At 33.6% G+C, this 16,945-nt stretch overlaps 3 protein-coding genes across 3 annotated transcripts in view; 2 read left to right on the top strand and 1 right to left on the bottom strand.

Moving 5' to 3' along the window:
* LOC103488061 (multifunctional methyltransferase subunit TRM112 homolog A) overlaps window positions 1-16,945 on the top strand; it is a 61,354-nt gene that overhangs the window by 23,736 nt on the left and 20,673 nt on the right. The window lies entirely within an intron of this gene.
* On the top strand, window positions 3,776-8,450 carry LOC103488056 (synaptotagmin-2). Its single transcript, XM_008446600.3, has 12 exons — window positions 3,776-4,481; window positions 5,331-5,429; window positions 5,536-5,586; window positions 5,689-5,812; window positions 6,039-6,157; window positions 6,306-6,407; window positions 6,493-6,567; window positions 6,666-6,742; window positions 6,821-7,067; window positions 7,239-7,589; window positions 7,907-8,038; window positions 8,127-8,450. The coding sequence occupies exons 1-12, from the start codon at window positions 4,371-4,373 to the stop codon at window positions 8,256-8,258; spliced, it is 1,620 nt and encodes a 539-aa protein (XP_008444822.1). The 5' UTR covers window positions 3,776-4,370; the 3' UTR covers window positions 8,259-8,450.
* On the bottom strand, window positions 10,486-15,494 carry LOC103488055 (endoplasmin homolog). Its single transcript, XM_008446599.3, has 15 exons — window positions 15,355-15,494; window positions 15,042-15,162; window positions 14,790-14,943; window positions 14,618-14,698; window positions 14,388-14,499; window positions 14,180-14,306; window positions 13,957-14,095; window positions 13,292-13,409; window positions 12,978-13,174; window positions 12,664-12,879; window positions 12,417-12,582; window positions 12,185-12,326; window positions 11,957-12,107; window positions 11,464-11,868; window positions 10,486-11,127 (listed from the first exon to the last, which is right to left on the bottom strand). Exons 1-15 carry the CDS (start codon window positions 15,419-15,421, stop codon window positions 10,870-10,872), a joined length of 2,454 nt encoding a protein of 817 aa, XP_008444821.1. The 5' UTR covers window positions 15,422-15,494; the 3' UTR covers window positions 10,486-10,869.

The following is a 16,945-nucleotide window of genomic DNA, read 5'->3' on the forward strand; positions in this document are numbered from 1 at the left end:
TTTGTCTTGCTGATGAAAATTCTCAAATTATTAATCCCCAAGTCTTATGATAGAATCTTACCATCTTTCTCCATTGCCATAGAATAGGTCAAGCATTTTATTTTTTTCATTAAATCATATGTTGAGGGAGAGAATAAAAAAAGTTACAGTAATTAAATTTAATGACATAAAACGAAATTTGAACTATTCTAACAAATGAAAATATTAGTAAACTTAGCATAATTGAATTTTCAGCTTTGTATAAATCGTAATATTAAAAATTTGCTAATAAAAAATTTAAATTAAAAAAAAAAGGATGTAAACGTGAGTGGTGAAATGGGCCGACCTGACCTAAGCTAACGTTGAACAACCCCTTTATAGTAGCTGGGCCCAACCCAAATCTTAGTGTAATGTCTAGTCCAACCTCACTTCACTTTGTTAATGGGCTAAAGCATCTATTTAGGTTTCATTTGAGATTTTCTCAATTAAAATGTATGCTATTATATTTTCTTGTTATCTTTAGAATAAAACTTCCTTCTATTGTTCTAAACATTAGAAACCAAACGCAAACCAACGAGACAGTCGAGTTAGCTAACATATTAGAATGTAAGCTTTAAAAAATACTTAGATATATTATAGGATATGCTAATATTTCTATAGATATAATCCACTAAATGTTCAATTAAAACCTATAGCACGACAAAGACATATAATTATTTTTCTCATCGAAGGAGATGTATGGAGACGGGTCGGAAATCAAAATACATCCAAATATCACTTTTTTTTTTTTTTTTTTTTATCAGCATATGCAAAGGAGTGGCTCTCTCTCTTTCAATAACAATTTTCTTTTAGGACTTCTTTCAATTATTATCTTTAATTTTGATTTAACCCTACTTTATGGACACGTGAGAGCCACGCGCTCCCATGAATAAAAGATTGGTTGCATGAAAGCTAGAAATGACGTCACCAATTTCGGGAAGTGTTAACTTTGTTGGGCCCAGGCCCACTATATGAATTTTGTAATGTAGACCATAAAACAAATAATTGGGGATTATGATACCTTTCCTTTTATTACCACCGGAATATCTAATAAGGGAAATGGACCCCTTTTTTCTAAATTTAACTGTAAAGTACAATATATCTAATCAAATAATATAGTGAGAAGGGCTACGTTTATTATAAGGTTTTAAAAATTGCATGTATTCTGAGATAAAGTCAATTTTTGACGTAGAATTAGATAACTTTACTTTAAAGATATATTTTCGTATTTTAATGGAAATTTATTTTAAAAATATCCACGTGAATGGCGATAGATCGAGATAGATTATCATATGTATTTATCATGATATACATAGACAACGACAATAATCTATATTAATCAATTGCGATCCACAGTGAATAGAGTATGATATTTTGTTATGTTTTTTCATAAATATTTTAATTAATTTTAGATTTGTAGTAATTTTTTTTTTAAGAGTCTGTAATTTCAAACTTTTTAGAGAAAAAAAAAAAGTTAAAAACATTGGTTTTAGAAATTGAGTGTAGTTCAAAACTTTCCAACTCAAAGTGCTTTTGAAGATGATGGAGACCTGTCTTTTACTTACACATGGTGGCATTACTTCTACTTCTGCTTTTAATTTGCTTTTCCTATATATATGTTCATTATTGCTTCATTTGAAAAAAAAAATCAAATTCTCTATATTTTCAATCTGTCCCACAGTCCAATTCCTTATTATCCAAAAGATATAATGTTAATTGTCCTTTTCTTTTTCTTTGTTTTAATTGATGAGACAAAATTATATATGTTTTGTCTTTAAATTCAATCAATTCTTTCATTAAGAGTTTGTTTCCTTCCTCTAAAACTGTACATACTTTCAATTATCAATATAATTAATCCTTTTCTTTTTAATGTACTTTTGGAAATAAAATTTTATAGCAATTGTTATATAATTAATGCATGTTAAACAAATTATTATGTGAAATTAAAAAAAATCAAAAATTGTAAAAAAAATATAACATTTAACTTATACTCTATATACTCTATAGTATTTGATGGAGTGTAATTAATTTGTTCATTTTTCTATTTTTGAAAAAAATATTTTCTTTCATGCAATAACTAATTGTTAACATGCATTAAAAAAATCGAGTTTTCTTAAAAAAATTAAAAACTAATTTATTTAATTCATAGAATACAATATTCGCATCGTAGAATAGAAAATTGAAATCAAATTTTGATAATTTTATTTACGTCGAACATTAAATTGTTACAACTTTGAAAATACAAAAAGCCTAAATTATTACTTAACAAAATTCAAAAGCTAAATTGATACAAAATTGAAAGTTCAAAGACTATATTGCTATTTTCGTACGAGTTAATAGAATAAAGGTATTTATTATTATTATTATTATTATTATTATTATTTAATCATAACTCAATTGTCCATTTCTACTAAAACAACTGTCTAAAATAAATTAAAAATGTAAAAAGAAAAGGGACAAAAAAATTCGTTAATAACCGAGTGGTCGAGAAAATGAGGATTCTTTATAAATTATAATCACAAATATTATGGATATCGTCCATTCTAATTGTCGGCAAGAATCTTCATAGTCCGAGATTCGGACAAATTCGTCATTTCCAATCTTTGCTATATTACACGACGTGTCGTCAACCTTTATTTTCAATATCAACCATAAACTATCCACACCCTTTATCATATAATTTAAATTGTCTTCTATTTTTTCAATTTATTTAGCTCTCACTATTTATACGAACCTAAAATTAGATCCTTAAACTTGTAATAATCGGAGAAATTTAAAACCTAAATAGAAAAAAAGAAAATCCAAACCCTCTTAAGAATATAATTATAACATTTTTATAAGGTTGGAGTCTCAATTTTGAATATAATCATAAATAGTCATAAATATCAACTATTATAATTTCAAACACAAATATTAAACGAGTTGCAATGGCCTACTTTGCTCTCTTGAAATTAGGGCCCAAAACATACACATAAAGTTTACGGGTAGTAGTTGATTTTTATTTTAAGTTAAATTACAAGAAAAAAACATAGAGTTTTAGTTTCCATAATTTAGAAACCTATAACGCTCATTCTTAATATTTAACAAAACATCTAAACAGTTTTTATGGTTTGATAAAAAAAATATGAAAATTAAAGTGGTTTTTTCGTGCGTAACTTTAGTTTTCCGTATTAATAAAAAGTAGAAAACAAAAAATTTCTTCAAATTGCCTGAATAAATAAAAGTAAAATCTAATATTTACATTCTTATAGCTCGAAGAAAATTAAAATTTAGTATCAATATTAAAAATAAAATTCAAAATTTACATTCTCATAGATAACATAAAACCCCCTTACATAATATTTAGAACAATGATTATTTATGAACATTCTACCAAACATAGAAGCTAAATAATAACTTTTTCGAAAACTAAATATACTACATTTGTTAATTAACCAAACATTTATGATCATTCTAAAGGTCAATAGTCTAATTTTTTAACACGTAAGAGTTGAAATAAAAATCGAACGGGTAAATTTTTGAAATTTTAATTTAAGAATGATTGATATTTTACCATTATTTAACAATACTTCAAATTATAATTTTTATATATTCTTCAAATAATAAATAACAATAAAATAAAACAAAGGAACACAGAGAGTGAGACAAAGACATTCAAAGAAAAACAACCAAACAAGAAAAAGAATGGATGTTTTTCCTTTCTCTGGGAGTCAAATGGAAGTTACCAAATTAGAACATTTACTTTCTTTCCCAAAGGAAAAGAAAATGGTGAATATCATTAACACTGGAGCCAGCAGTAACAGAAAGAAACGGGATTCGGTGCGTCTTCATCGGTTACAAAACTCAAAAAAGCAGATATTTTTTTTCATCTTCACTCTTTCTATTCGAACCCCATCTGACACCGTTTACCGACAATCCCACGCGCTTCTTCCGTGTCTTAACTCATTCAAACCCATTTCCTTTGATCCAATGCTCATGGTGGTTGTGGTTCTACTACAGCAAAACAAGGCGCTGATTCTACTTCCTTCAATCGAATAAATGCCCCCTTTATTACTCTTCTGATTCTTCATTTCCCCTTCAATCTTATCCTTTCCTTCATTTTCATTACCCTTCCGTTTCCTTTTTGTTCTTAACTTCAACAGATCGCTATTTCTTCTTTTGGGAACAAAATTAATCGCCCCCTCTCTCTCTTTGTGGGGTTTTTCTTCTTCTTCCTCCTGCGTTCTTTGGTCTGTAATGGAGAAGAGAGGCTATTCTTAAAAGGGATTCTTCCTTTTTCTTTCTTTCCATCTGTTCCCCTTTGATTTCTTTTGAAATTTGGTGATTTGGGTCAGTTTGAAAACGGATTTTAGATGGGGTTGCTTAGTAGTATACTGGGTTTCTTCGGTTTTGGCTTGGGAACTTCGATTGGGCTTGTGGCTGGATATTACATGTTCATCTATTTTCAGCCATCAGATGTCAAGGTTTGCGTCTCTTTCCACTTTTGTTGTGATTCCTGTTTGTGGAAAATCTTACGCTTCTTCTACGGATCCGCACTGTCACTGTGTGCTCTGTGTAGGAAACTTGTTCTAATTGCGTTGAACTGAGAGTGTTTTCTGATATTGTATAGTGGCCATTCCCAGTTTGTTTGGGATTTTTCGTGTTAGTGACTTCAGCGGTTGTCAATTTGATAAGTTGGGGGTTTTGCTTGTTCGTACTGATGAAGACAGGATAGACCTAAGTACTTGTGTCCCCTATTTTCGTTGATTTTCTTATTTATGCTTCCTAGAATTTCATTTAGATGTCACCCCTTTTACCCCCTCCCTTGTACTGCTTTAACATAGAGGACTGATAGTGACAATTAGAAAGAAAGAAAGAAGATTGAAGAAGAAGAAGAGGACCTAAGATTGAGGAAGATATTATTTACAGTATTTGAATCTGTGAATTGCTACCGTAGTTTCCTTGTCGCTCCTTGTCTTTTCCTTATGTAGATGGAAACATGGTAGAGGGATGCTTTGATTTGGAATTGGGATTTGACCTTATTTATTTAGGACTAATAGTTGGGAGATTCATATTGTTTTTGTTGTGCATGAGAGTATTGACGATTCAAGTTCCTCTCACAATTGCTCGTATTGAACTATAGACTGAATTCAAGCTAGACTTGGAATTTTTTTGGAAGTGATTGTTAAGACCTCATACAAGTTGCTTTCTATTTAGTTGGTGAAATAGACTAGAAGTTGTTGACTTTTTTGGTCATCTGGACAAATTCAGATGCCATATCTGAACTAGAAGTTTTGCTTGTTTCTCTATTCTCTTGGTTCTAATTGTTTCAGGACCCTGTTGTTCGCCCTTTGGTTGAGCAAGATACTGCCTCATTGTTGCGGATGATGCCAGAAATACCTCTATGGGTGAAAAATCCTGATTATGATCGTGTATGTCACCATTTCGTTTCTTGTTGTTAGACTATGAATGCATATGATTCATTGTTTGGGTGTGGTAATGACAGTTTATGCTTTGTACTTTTCTTCTTTCCTTTAGGTTGACTGGCTTAACAAATTCCTTGAAATTATGTGGCCTTACTTGGACAAGGTTTGTGCACTGCAATTGACAATCAATACTGTTTTTCATAGCCTTTGTCATTATACCTTTTATTTTCTTTCTATCCTTTTATTTTCTTTCTACCTTTCCTAGGCCATTTGCAAGACTGTGAGGAACATAGCAAAGCCTATTATTGCAGAACAAATTCCAAAATACAAAATTGATGCCGTTGAATTTGACACTCTAACATTGGGCTGCTTACCGCCAACTTTACAAGGTAAACTCCCTCTCTATCTCATTCCCTCTTTGTGTGTAATGTCGAGTGAACAAAGTAACGTAGCACATGCCTATGACTTTAAATAACCTCTGCTGATTAAATGTCTGTTACGTGAGATTATAGTATATTGTTGTTCACTTCTTTACTCCAGTTTTTTGTTATAATTATAGTAGTCCATTTGAGCACTAGATGATGGATCTCTCTTTTTGATGAATTTACAAACCAGGAATGAAAGTTTATATGACTGATGATAAAGAGCTGATCATGGAGCCGTGTATGAAGTGGGCGGGAAATCCAAATGTTACTGTTTCAGTGAAAGCATTTGGATTGAAAGCGACAGTTCAGGTTGTGCACTTATTAAGTTGAATAGTAACGATATGGACAAATGTCGATTTATGTGTTTATTTGCAACTTGGAAGTTTTAAGTCAGTGTTATCTTTATTTAGTACTTCGAACTGAGGAAGTTGAAATATATGATTCTCTTGGATTTCAGGTGGTTGATTTGCAAGTGTTTGCTATTCCGCGTATCACCCTAAAGCCTTTGGTCCCAAACTTTCCTTGCTTTGCCAAAATATTTGTGTCTCTCATGGAGAAGGTGCAGTAACTGGTTAAATTGTATATAGTTTTAAATTGTTATTCACCTACTTATTTCTCTTCTATTATGTTGTCTGACTCTGCAGCCCCATGTCGATTTTGGACTGAAATTGCTCGGTGCAGATGCAATGTCCATCCCCGGGCTGTATAGATTTGTTCAGGTATGCATTATTCTGTATCGTGTTATATTTACAGACATTGTAAATTATTAATTTGATTCATGATAATGAACTAGTAAAAAGACTTCCCATCATTTCAGGAACTAATAAAAGATCAAGTTGCCAATATGTATCTATGGCCCAAGACCCTTGAAGTACAGATAATGGACCCTGCGAAGTAAGTTCTGTTTGTGTTATTTTTGTATTGTGATTATGTCGAAACATTTCGTTTCTTAGTTCGTTTAATCTTTGTCAGAGCCATGAAGAAACCTGTTGGCATCCTTCATGTGAAGGTTTTGAGAGCACTAAAGCTTAAAAAGAAAGATCTATTTGGCGCATCAGATCCATATGTAAAACTGAAGCTCACTGAAGACAAGCTTCCTTCTAAGAAAACAAGCGTGAAACACACTAATTTGAACCCAGTATGGAATGAGGAGTTTACTTTTGTCGTGAAAGATCCCGAAACTCAAGCTTTGGAAATGATTCTTTATGATTGGGAGCAGGTATTTTTGTTTAAATAGTTTAGGTTTGGTTCTCTCATCAAGAGACCTTTTAGAACTTTGGTGAATAGATAGTAACCAAATGACACTCTTCTTTACAGATGTTATCTTGTTGGTAAGATGAACTCTAAGTGACTGTCTTGTGTTCTCAGTGTGTTTTCTTTTTCTTCTTAGGTTGGCAAGCACGATAAGATGGGAATGAACGTTGTTCCGTTGAAAGAACTTACCCCTGAAGAGTCCAAGGAGTTTACTCTTGACGTGTTGAAAAATATGGATCCTAATGATACACAAAATGAGAAGTCGAGAGGGCAGATTGTTGTGGAAATGTTGTACAAACCTTTCAAGGACGATGAAGCTCCGAAAGATGTTGATGAGGCTGATGCAGTACAAAAGGCTCCTGACGGAACACCCGCTGGCGGAGGCTTGCTCGTCATCATGATCCATCAAGCGGAAGATGTGGAAGGGAAGCATCATACGAACCCCTACGTCCGTTTGCTTTTCAGAGGAGAGGAGAGAAGAACTAAGGTAATGTCATAGGATCGACTTTCTTTTATCTTCAACAGTTTATTTACCTGACTAAGTAAGAATTGACATCAAAATAAAACTTCTTCAAGAATATGCTAATAATAGGATTCTAAACAGTAACAAAATAAAAATGTACGATCTACATGTGACATGTCGATATTGATAGGGTCGTCGAAGCTTTCTTGATTTCTTATGCAAGCTGGCCTGGTTATAAACAACTGCTTACATAGCATACGCTTGTATACTGTGTAAGAATGAATTTATCACGATCATAACTTGAGCTTATTAAATTGCAACACCATTTGGCATGGATGCAGCATGTTAAGAAGAATCGAGATCCAAGATGGGATGAAGAGTTTCAGTTTATGCTCGAGGAGCCGCCTGTCAACGATAAGATCCATGTGGAAGTACTTAGTGCCTCTTCAAGGATAGGCCTGCTTCACCCCAAGGTATATATAATGCTTGCTCCATAGTTTTTTCTCATTCCTGTTATGAAAATATGAAGATGCTGACTATATTCTGAAATTTCAATCATAGGAAACTTTGGGTTACGTGGACATAAATCTAGCTGATGTTGTCTCAAACAAGAGGATTAACGCAAAGTATCATCTCATCGACTCAAAGAACGGTCGGATCCAAATCGAGCTACAATGGAGAACTTCATCATAGGCTAGTAGCCATTCTTTTCTTCCCCTTGTATTTTTTTTCCCTTGAAAACCCTTTTCTTCTCCTTGTAGGCTAAAAGTAAACTAGTGATTCTTGTTTAATGAAATGTTGATATGTTTATGGTTTTTATTTGTATTTTGTCCAAACAAAGATTGAATAATATCATGCAGAGTTCTCTTGTTTGATTTCATTTTATATTATGGGTTTTTGAGTTTTAAGCATTACTTTACAATAACTTTTTTAAATAATGTTTTATATTATTTTTATAAAGGAAAATTATAGTAAATAGATTTTTTAAAAAAAAGATATTTTAAAGAAAAACACAGCAAAATTTCACATCTATTAGATGCGATAGATTTGAAATTTTGTTATATTTTGTACCTATTATATTTTAGTTTATTTTGTTATATTTAAAAATGTTAAAAATTCATAAGCAATTCGGGGATTTTTTCAAAAATAGAAAAAATTGGTAAATTATTTTTACTTAATATAACAAAATCATCGAAAGTCAAAATTTATTACAAAGTACAAATATTTTGTTAAATGTTCTATTTTTTTTTATCATTTTTCTTTTATTATTTATTTAGACTACTTTAGTTTACATTTATGTTATTTAATGGTGGGTTTAAATCTCTTATTGGATCGTAACATTTTTGTTTTATTATTATTGTCTTTGATTTTTCAACTATTTCCTTCTAATCTTGCATAAGAACAAAAATTCCAAAATTCAGTAACCATCAAAGAACTAAATGAGCAGATATTTTATAAATATGTGGACAGATTTTGAAATCTCTAAAAACAAATATTTCTTTCCTAAGAAATTAAGATAATAATTATTTAGAAATTAAATTACGTAGTTGTGAGATTTTTGTTTATTTAGTGTCTGTCTCTCTGAGGACTAAAGACACATTTAACAGTGAAAATGGAATGTATGCTAATACCATTAAATCAAATTCATCTTAACGATTAAACCTAATTCTTGACATTGAGTCACATTCAGAAATCATTGCGGTGAAGACTTGAATATGAAGTCTAGGTTTTTTGGGGACTCATTGTGGACTGAATAATGGGAACATCATGATTGGATTTTGTATTTGGGCTCAATACAAACATTACCCATTTTTACTCAATGCTTTAAGTTTGGTTCATTTTATAGATTTTTTACTTTATTATCATTATTATTTATTTGGGGTTCTTCCATGGGACAAGCACTTTATTCTCACTCATGCTTGCTTTCAAAATACACTTGAAAAGAAGAAAAAAAAAGAGAGAGAGAGGTGGGAATGGCATAGCGATCCTAAAATTTGTCTTGGTATATTCTTTCTGGAAAATGTGATTTTAAAGGTGATAAAAATTTGCTTTCCTTAATGTAGTATAGGGGCCCATGGGGTGTGTTTGAGTGTCCCACTAGTACTGTCCTTTTTCCCTCTCTTCTAGGAAAAGCATATTGGTCACTTGTTAAATCTACAGTCTTGAGATTTCGCATAAAAATTATATATATATACAATTTTAAATTTTTTAAAAGAAACTTTGTAAATGCGAAAAACCCTCTTCAAGAGGACATTTCAAACAAAAAAAAAATCAATATTAATATCTCAAATCTAGCAAGAAAATTAAAAAACCGTCTAATTTGGAAGAAAGAGAAAAAAAAAAAAAAAAACCAGCAACATAATGGATAACACATCAAGAGGATAAAACCAATCAAATCTTCGACCACCCCGATAGAGGGACAAGATACCAATACAAAAGAGACGAGACCGATAACACATCAAGAGGATAAAACCAATCAAATCTTCGACCACCCCGATAGAGGGACAAGATACCAATACAAAAGAGACGAGACCGTTGACACAAATAGTAGATTTAAGAGGAATCACCCACCACAATGCTGCTATGAATTCTACAAACAGTAGATCCATGAAAATCAGAAATCACCCATCCCACCCAACTCGTACTCTTCGAGTTCTACAAACAATCAACGTTCAAGAATAGGGAGGACACCATGAAACTTGATTCTCCGGCCCCTCCTCAAGAATCGCATGTGAAGAAAAACTAGATCCCACATGAAACAAGTTTATAGAGTGTAATTAAAATATCAAGTAAATGTTTAACAATGTTTTAGAATGTAAACCATAAGATAATTCTGTTATATTCAAATTTGGGTTGTTGGGTTATTTAGACATGTAAATTTTAGTCAAAAAAAATAATAATAAATGAAGAATGAGACTAATTAAAGATAATTAGGGCTCAAAAAGATAAGATTTGAGAATATGTTTGTGTCCTCCATGGGCAATCCCACAACATCAAACGCCTGGATAGAATATGAATCAGACGAAAGAAATGTAGAGAAAAGCAAACATGAGACCAGAAGAATTCAATCCAAGCTTTCAAAATCCCCCTTATAAACTAACATGAAAATTCCTACCAAACAAAAACGTTTACAGTAAAATTCTCTCATTAAAAAAGAAAAATACTAAATCCTCTTCCTTTCCCTAAGCTTCTTCCATCGATGTGACGTTAGAAGAAAAAAGTTGAGGAGTTAGCAAAGCTCTATGATGGGTGATGATATTCAAAATTATAAACCACCTCCGTTGCACAGTTAATAATTAAAAATCTACAGCTCATCCTTTGCCGCCTCATCCCCAGTTTCCGATTTGATACTCTCTTCTGCTTCTGTTCCCTTTGATTCGGTCTCGGCTTCTACTTCTGCTTCCTCTTCCTCGTCCACGGTTGCGTCGGGACTGATGTTTAAGCTAGTCTTCACCGTGTCGTAGATTTGGGAGGCAAAGTCCTTGGGGTCACTGAGAATAAACCCACTTTCCAGAAGAGCTGTTTGATACATCAGTTTTGCAGCCTGCTTTGCGCCCTCATCCTGCAATAAACAAAATATTGATGTAAATATCGGTAAAAGAGATTTAACGGATTTCGAAAATTCCCTACCCTTTCTGTATGATCTTCCATCCATTATATGGTTTAGCTAAATTGTCGACCTCATTCTTGGTTTTAGAAATGTTTATAATAACTTTTCGAGTGTTTTTAAAAACTAAGCGACTAGTCTTACGATAGTTTAACTGACACTAAATCCTAACAATCGATTAGGATGATTAGTCTCACAGCCTAAACAAGTATATATCTATAGATTTTTCAATGATGTATCCCTTTGTTTTTCGTTTAAGATTAACAGGATTAAAAGTAAATGAAAACAAACCTCAGGATCCTTTACTATTCTCTCCCGGAGATCCTTGACGATAGGGTGTCTTGGGTTGATCTCGAGCACCCTCTTACCACGCATGTATGCCTGTTTGCTAGCATCTGATAGGGTCTGAGACTGCATGATCCTTTCCATATTGGCACTCCATCCATACTTGGATGTCACAACCACACAAGGCGTGTTGTCCAATCGGTTGGAAACTTTCACATCATCGACATTGTCGAAAGAAAGGGCAGTCTTCCACCATTTAGTAAGATCCTTGAAGGATTCCTTGAGTTCTTTGTCCTTAGAGTCTTTGCCTAGTTTGAGACCCTCCTTTGATACATTTTGGAATTTTTTGTCTTCGTAGTCCATGAGATATTGCATCAAATACTCATCAACCGGATCCGTGAAGAAGATAACCTGCGAAAAGAACAAAATTAGATATGGGGAGGTGATGAGCGGATTGTAAAGAAAGCATAGAAAATTAACCTCCTGATTAGAAATTTACCTCATAATTCTTCTTCTTGAGTCGCTCAAGGAATGGGGATTTCTCCAATTGTTCCTTGCTTGATCCAGTAATGTAAAAGATATCCTTTTGTCCTGATTTCATTCTTGAGATGTACTGATCCAGTGAAGTCAATTTGCCATCCGATTTGGTGCTGCGAGAGAGGTGTTTTAGGCTATTATCTCAGGGAGACAAAGAAGAATCCAATCAGGTGGAGTAAAGGGAAGATACCTCTCAAATCGGAGCAGTTTTGCTAAACGGTTTCTGTTAGTTGCATCCTCAATGATACCAAGTTTAATTGATTTACCAAACTCGTTCCAGAATCGAGTGTACTGGCCTTTCTTCTCATCATTGTCGCTACTCTTCTCAACATCTGCTTGTTAATAAAGGTTATCAATTTAATCGAAGGAAGAAAATCAACTCATCTATATAGCATCACAATAATCAAATTCTTTAGATATACCTTTCTTCTCCTTGTCACTGGACTCATCAGGATCCTCATCGGCAATTTTGCGGATCATGTCAAGAGCTTTGCGGATGAGTTTCTTCTTAATTGTCTTCAGGCTGCTGTGTTGTTGGAGCATTTCTCGTGAAACGTTGAGAGGTAAAGTATCAGAATCAACAAGGCCCTGCAGAAAACGAAAATTTTGAGAAAAAGACCTACAATAAGTCAAATGTTCTTCTATTGAATTACAGGATCGCTCATTTACCAGCAAAAAGTTCAAATACTTCGGCAGGAGCTCATCAAACTCGTCTGAGATGAAAACCCTTCTAACGTATAACTTCAGGTTGGATTTTTTGCTGTTATAGTAGCTTTCGTATAGATCATGGGGAGCCTTAGGAGGCACAAACAGAACAGCTTTGAACTCAACATCGCCTTCTGCATTGAAGTGACTCCAAGACATAGGCTTCTCATCACCAAAATCCTGCAATTTGAGATAACTTCATTAGATTTGGAATCAAAATTTTACGGTTTAAGGTGCTTTTATTATCTTTTTCCACTGCTGACATTTTGGACAATTACCTTAGCAAGAGAGTGGTAGAATTTAGTGTACTCTTCCTCCGTGACCTCTTTGGGACTCCTCAGCCATATGGCCTTCACATCATTCAAAAGCTCCCAATCATAAGTTGTTTCTTTGACTTTCTTTGTCTTCGGCTTATCAGAATCTTCATCTTCACTCTTTTCTGCATCATCTTCCCCTTCTTCTGAAGAGCTTTCAGCTGTTTTATAAGAGAAAAAGTAATTAGAACGACCTACAACCATGATCAACGAACAGTTTTTTCGCAACCACGAAGGAAATTATATGTGCATATCCAAATATCCAAGATAATACATACGTGATTCTTCTTCATCGTTGGATTCATCCTCGTCTGCAGGAACCTCCACCTCAACCTCTTTGCTTCCCCAGATATAAATGGGGAAGTTGATAAATTCTGAATATCTCTTCACCAAATCCTATAGAGAAAGAATTGCCACGCATATTAGTTCAAATAATGATAATAATGTCGAAGATACCACCAACTAAACAAGGACATGCACGATTCAGAAAAATTAATATTTAACCAATAAACAGATCATCGATCAAGAGGGTTGGTATGGTTCCCAAGTTAAATGGGAAGCATACAAAATAAGAGGGCTGTTGTCACATGGCGCCCCATAACTTTTGCTATAACTTTTGTGAGACACGGAACAAAAAACAAATTGCCGGTTGCAAAAGGTAGTTGAGGAAAAGTACCAATAAGTTCAATGTGCGGGAAGGAATAAGGCTCAACATAATGAAACAGAGAAAATGTACGTGATAACAATTCCAAAAGAGAAAATCAATTAACGGCTGAAATGTGTCATCAACGCATAATGAATAAGTAAAAACTAAAATAATACACAGCAAATACTCCAAGTGTATTGAAAGTACAAGTTCAAGCCACTTCCATGCAGACAGATAACAATGTAAAGCATTAACGAACATTAAACGCAGGTAACGAGAAAAGCAAACCGAACTTACCTTCAGTTTGCCCTCCTCCAGGTATTCTTGAGCTTCATCTCTAAGGTGCAATCTAATTTCAGTTCCACGGCCTAAAGGTTCATTCCAGGTATCTTCAGAGATTGCGAAAGCTCCATCAGCCTTGGACTCCCATACATGTCTGGAAACAAGGAAGAAGTCAGCATACAGTAACTAACAACAAGACAATGGCAAACGCATCGTAATAGTAGTGAGGGTTGCTCACTGTTTGTCATCGTTGTGTTTACTGATTACTTCAACGTAATCAGCCACAAGATACACGGAGTAGAAACCCACTCCAAATTGTCCAATAAGGTTGAGATCTCCGCTTGTCTGCATTTTTTCCACAAATGCTGCACATGAAGATAACAGATTCAGTATCTTTCACATTACAGATAATAAAAAAAACAAACTAGCTTTTATATTAAAATTACCTGAAGTTCCAGATTTTGCTATGGTTCCCAAGTTCTTAATCAAATCCTCTTTTGTCATACCAATACCTCTGTCGCGAATTGAAAGGATTTTGTTTGCTTTGTCCAACTTAATCTGCGATATTTGATTTATGGACAACAATAAAAGTATGCAAGGTTCATCAACCAGAACGAGCAGCTTTTTTCAGCGAGGTAATAAGAAAACAATATGTCAGTATGAAGGTCGAACTCACTTGAATCTCCAGCTTCGAGTTGTCTCCCTCACCCAATATCTCTTTGTCGGTTAGGGAAAGGAACCTAATCTTATCCAACGCCTGAAATGCAGAGACGCCATTATTAACTAACACAAATCTAACAATGAGATTACTAGATCTAATGAAGTGAGAAGAGGCAGAGTGAACTTACATCAGAAGCGTTGGAGATCAATTCTCTTAGGAAAATGTCTTTGTTACTATATAAGGAATTGATGATAATATCCATGAGCCGAGACACCTCAGCTTGGAACTCAAATTTCTCCCCGCTACTGCGAAGAGATCTCTTCGAGATTGACTCCGACTCTCTGAATCAACATTCAAAAGAAGGTTCGATAATTTTTTTTCCCGAAGTGGACAAATCTATACTTGAAGCGTGTATCAACGAGATTAGACATTCACGAACCTCTTAACAACATCAGAATCAGTGGAAAGACCATGTGGAACGGCGCCGATTTTTTCCTCAACCTTTGGTGGATCTACAACCTCGTCGGCATCACCGTCGGCCTTGGCATGAAATCTAGGACCTGAAAATTCAAACACAATAGAAATATCACCATCAAACCTTCGCAGTTCAAACGAAGCTCGAATCTCATCCAAATTTCTCCTCGAACCCCCAAAAATTAAAGCATCAGCCCTCGTGATTAAGATAATGCAATGCATTCAGTTTACATTCCAACAAATAAATCAAACTGCTGAAGGAAGAAACGAAATCACACCTTCATCGGGAACGAGAGAGAGAATGCAAAGAAGGAGAAGAGCAGAAGCGATCGTCCACTTCCTCATGGTTCTTAGCAAAAACTTCCAGTAGCTTCGATCACTGATCTGATTTCTCGACGAGCTACCCAAATTTATATAAGTCCATCGGATCGATCTATGTTGCCAACGTGGATGATCCAACGGTGCACTTTTCTAATGAGAAAACGTGGCGAATTATTATTGGTTGTTTTTTGTTAGCTTGACGTGGATAAAGCGATTTCAATTTTCCATTTCTGGCCCCCACGGAAGACATGGGAATTAGAAGTCTACTTGATGATCTTAACGGCATACGGTAGCCGATGTGGAGAATCCGACGGCTTTCATTGCTTTGTTTCTACGTGGCTGAAATTTATTGGGTCAATATTTTGTTATTGACGTGGAAACACTCAGTGCTTCCCGAAGGATACGTTTGGAATTTGCCGGTCTTCTTAGCTGGTTCGTTGATTGAGATGTCGCAACTCGAAAATCTTAATTTCTGCGTAGATACCAATAAAAGAAATGAGAGTCCTTTTTCAAATATAATGTATAAATATTATGAAAAATACATTATGTAATCTAGGTATTTGATTGTAGTTAGATATTTAAGAAGTTTTCACGTATAAACTAATTTTTCTATAAAATAATACCTACAAAGTTATATAAATGTTTTAAGTTAATCCATTACTTGTCAAGAACAATTAAAAGCTACCGTGAGATTAGTATTAATTGAGCTATGGAAAATTATGACGAGAGTGATACTTTTAAAATATAGATTTGGAAAATTAGCAAGGACAAATCATATTTTTCTTTTGAAAAATGGCTAACCACTAGTTTAGATGAACCTAACCAATAATCTAAACATGATTTTTGTTTAAGCTATATTGTATTCCGATACTTTGTTTTTTTTAGGTCTAACTTAGCTCGTTTTGGTTTGGAGAGAGTTAAGTGTTTGTTCAAAAAAAAAAAAACTTCGTGCATTTATTTGTTGTTAATGTTATTGCTCCTGTATTTCGTGATATTTGATCCAAACCTAGTTGTTTGTATTGCTCCAAAATAATTGCTAATATTGCATTACTTGTGTAGGTTTAGGGTTCGATTTAATGCAACAATAAAGATAAACATGGTTTGTTGGCGAACAAAATAAAATGTAATTAATGATAATATTGATATTGAAATGAGTTTAACTCAACTATTTCATAGTTTTGGCTTTTAACTTATGTTGCAATATCGATCAAGAAGATTCTCAATTAACTTTTAGTATAGATGTAGTTTTTAAAATTATTGATGTATTTTCATATCAATGATGGCAACGTTTTATTATATTAAAAAATGCTCGTAGTTCAAATCTCTTACATTCTATCGTAATACAAAATAAAATACTCTAAAAACATCTTTATGTAAATTTAACAAGGGAGTACTTACGGACACAAGAATCGTACATAAATTATTAAAAGACATAATATGTTGCAAACAAATCTACCGATACAATAAAAGTTGTGTCAAATTCTCGAAGTCTGCTAACAATATAATATATTAGTGACGGGAGTCTATATGCGAGAGTTCATGACTCAC

Source organism: Cucumis melo, chromosome 3, assembly GCF_025177605.1.
Source record: "Cucumis melo cultivar AY chromosome 3, USDA_Cmelo_AY_1.0, whole genome shotgun sequence".
Lineage (NCBI taxonomy): Eukaryota > Viridiplantae > Streptophyta > Magnoliopsida > Cucurbitales > Cucurbitaceae > Cucumis > Cucumis melo.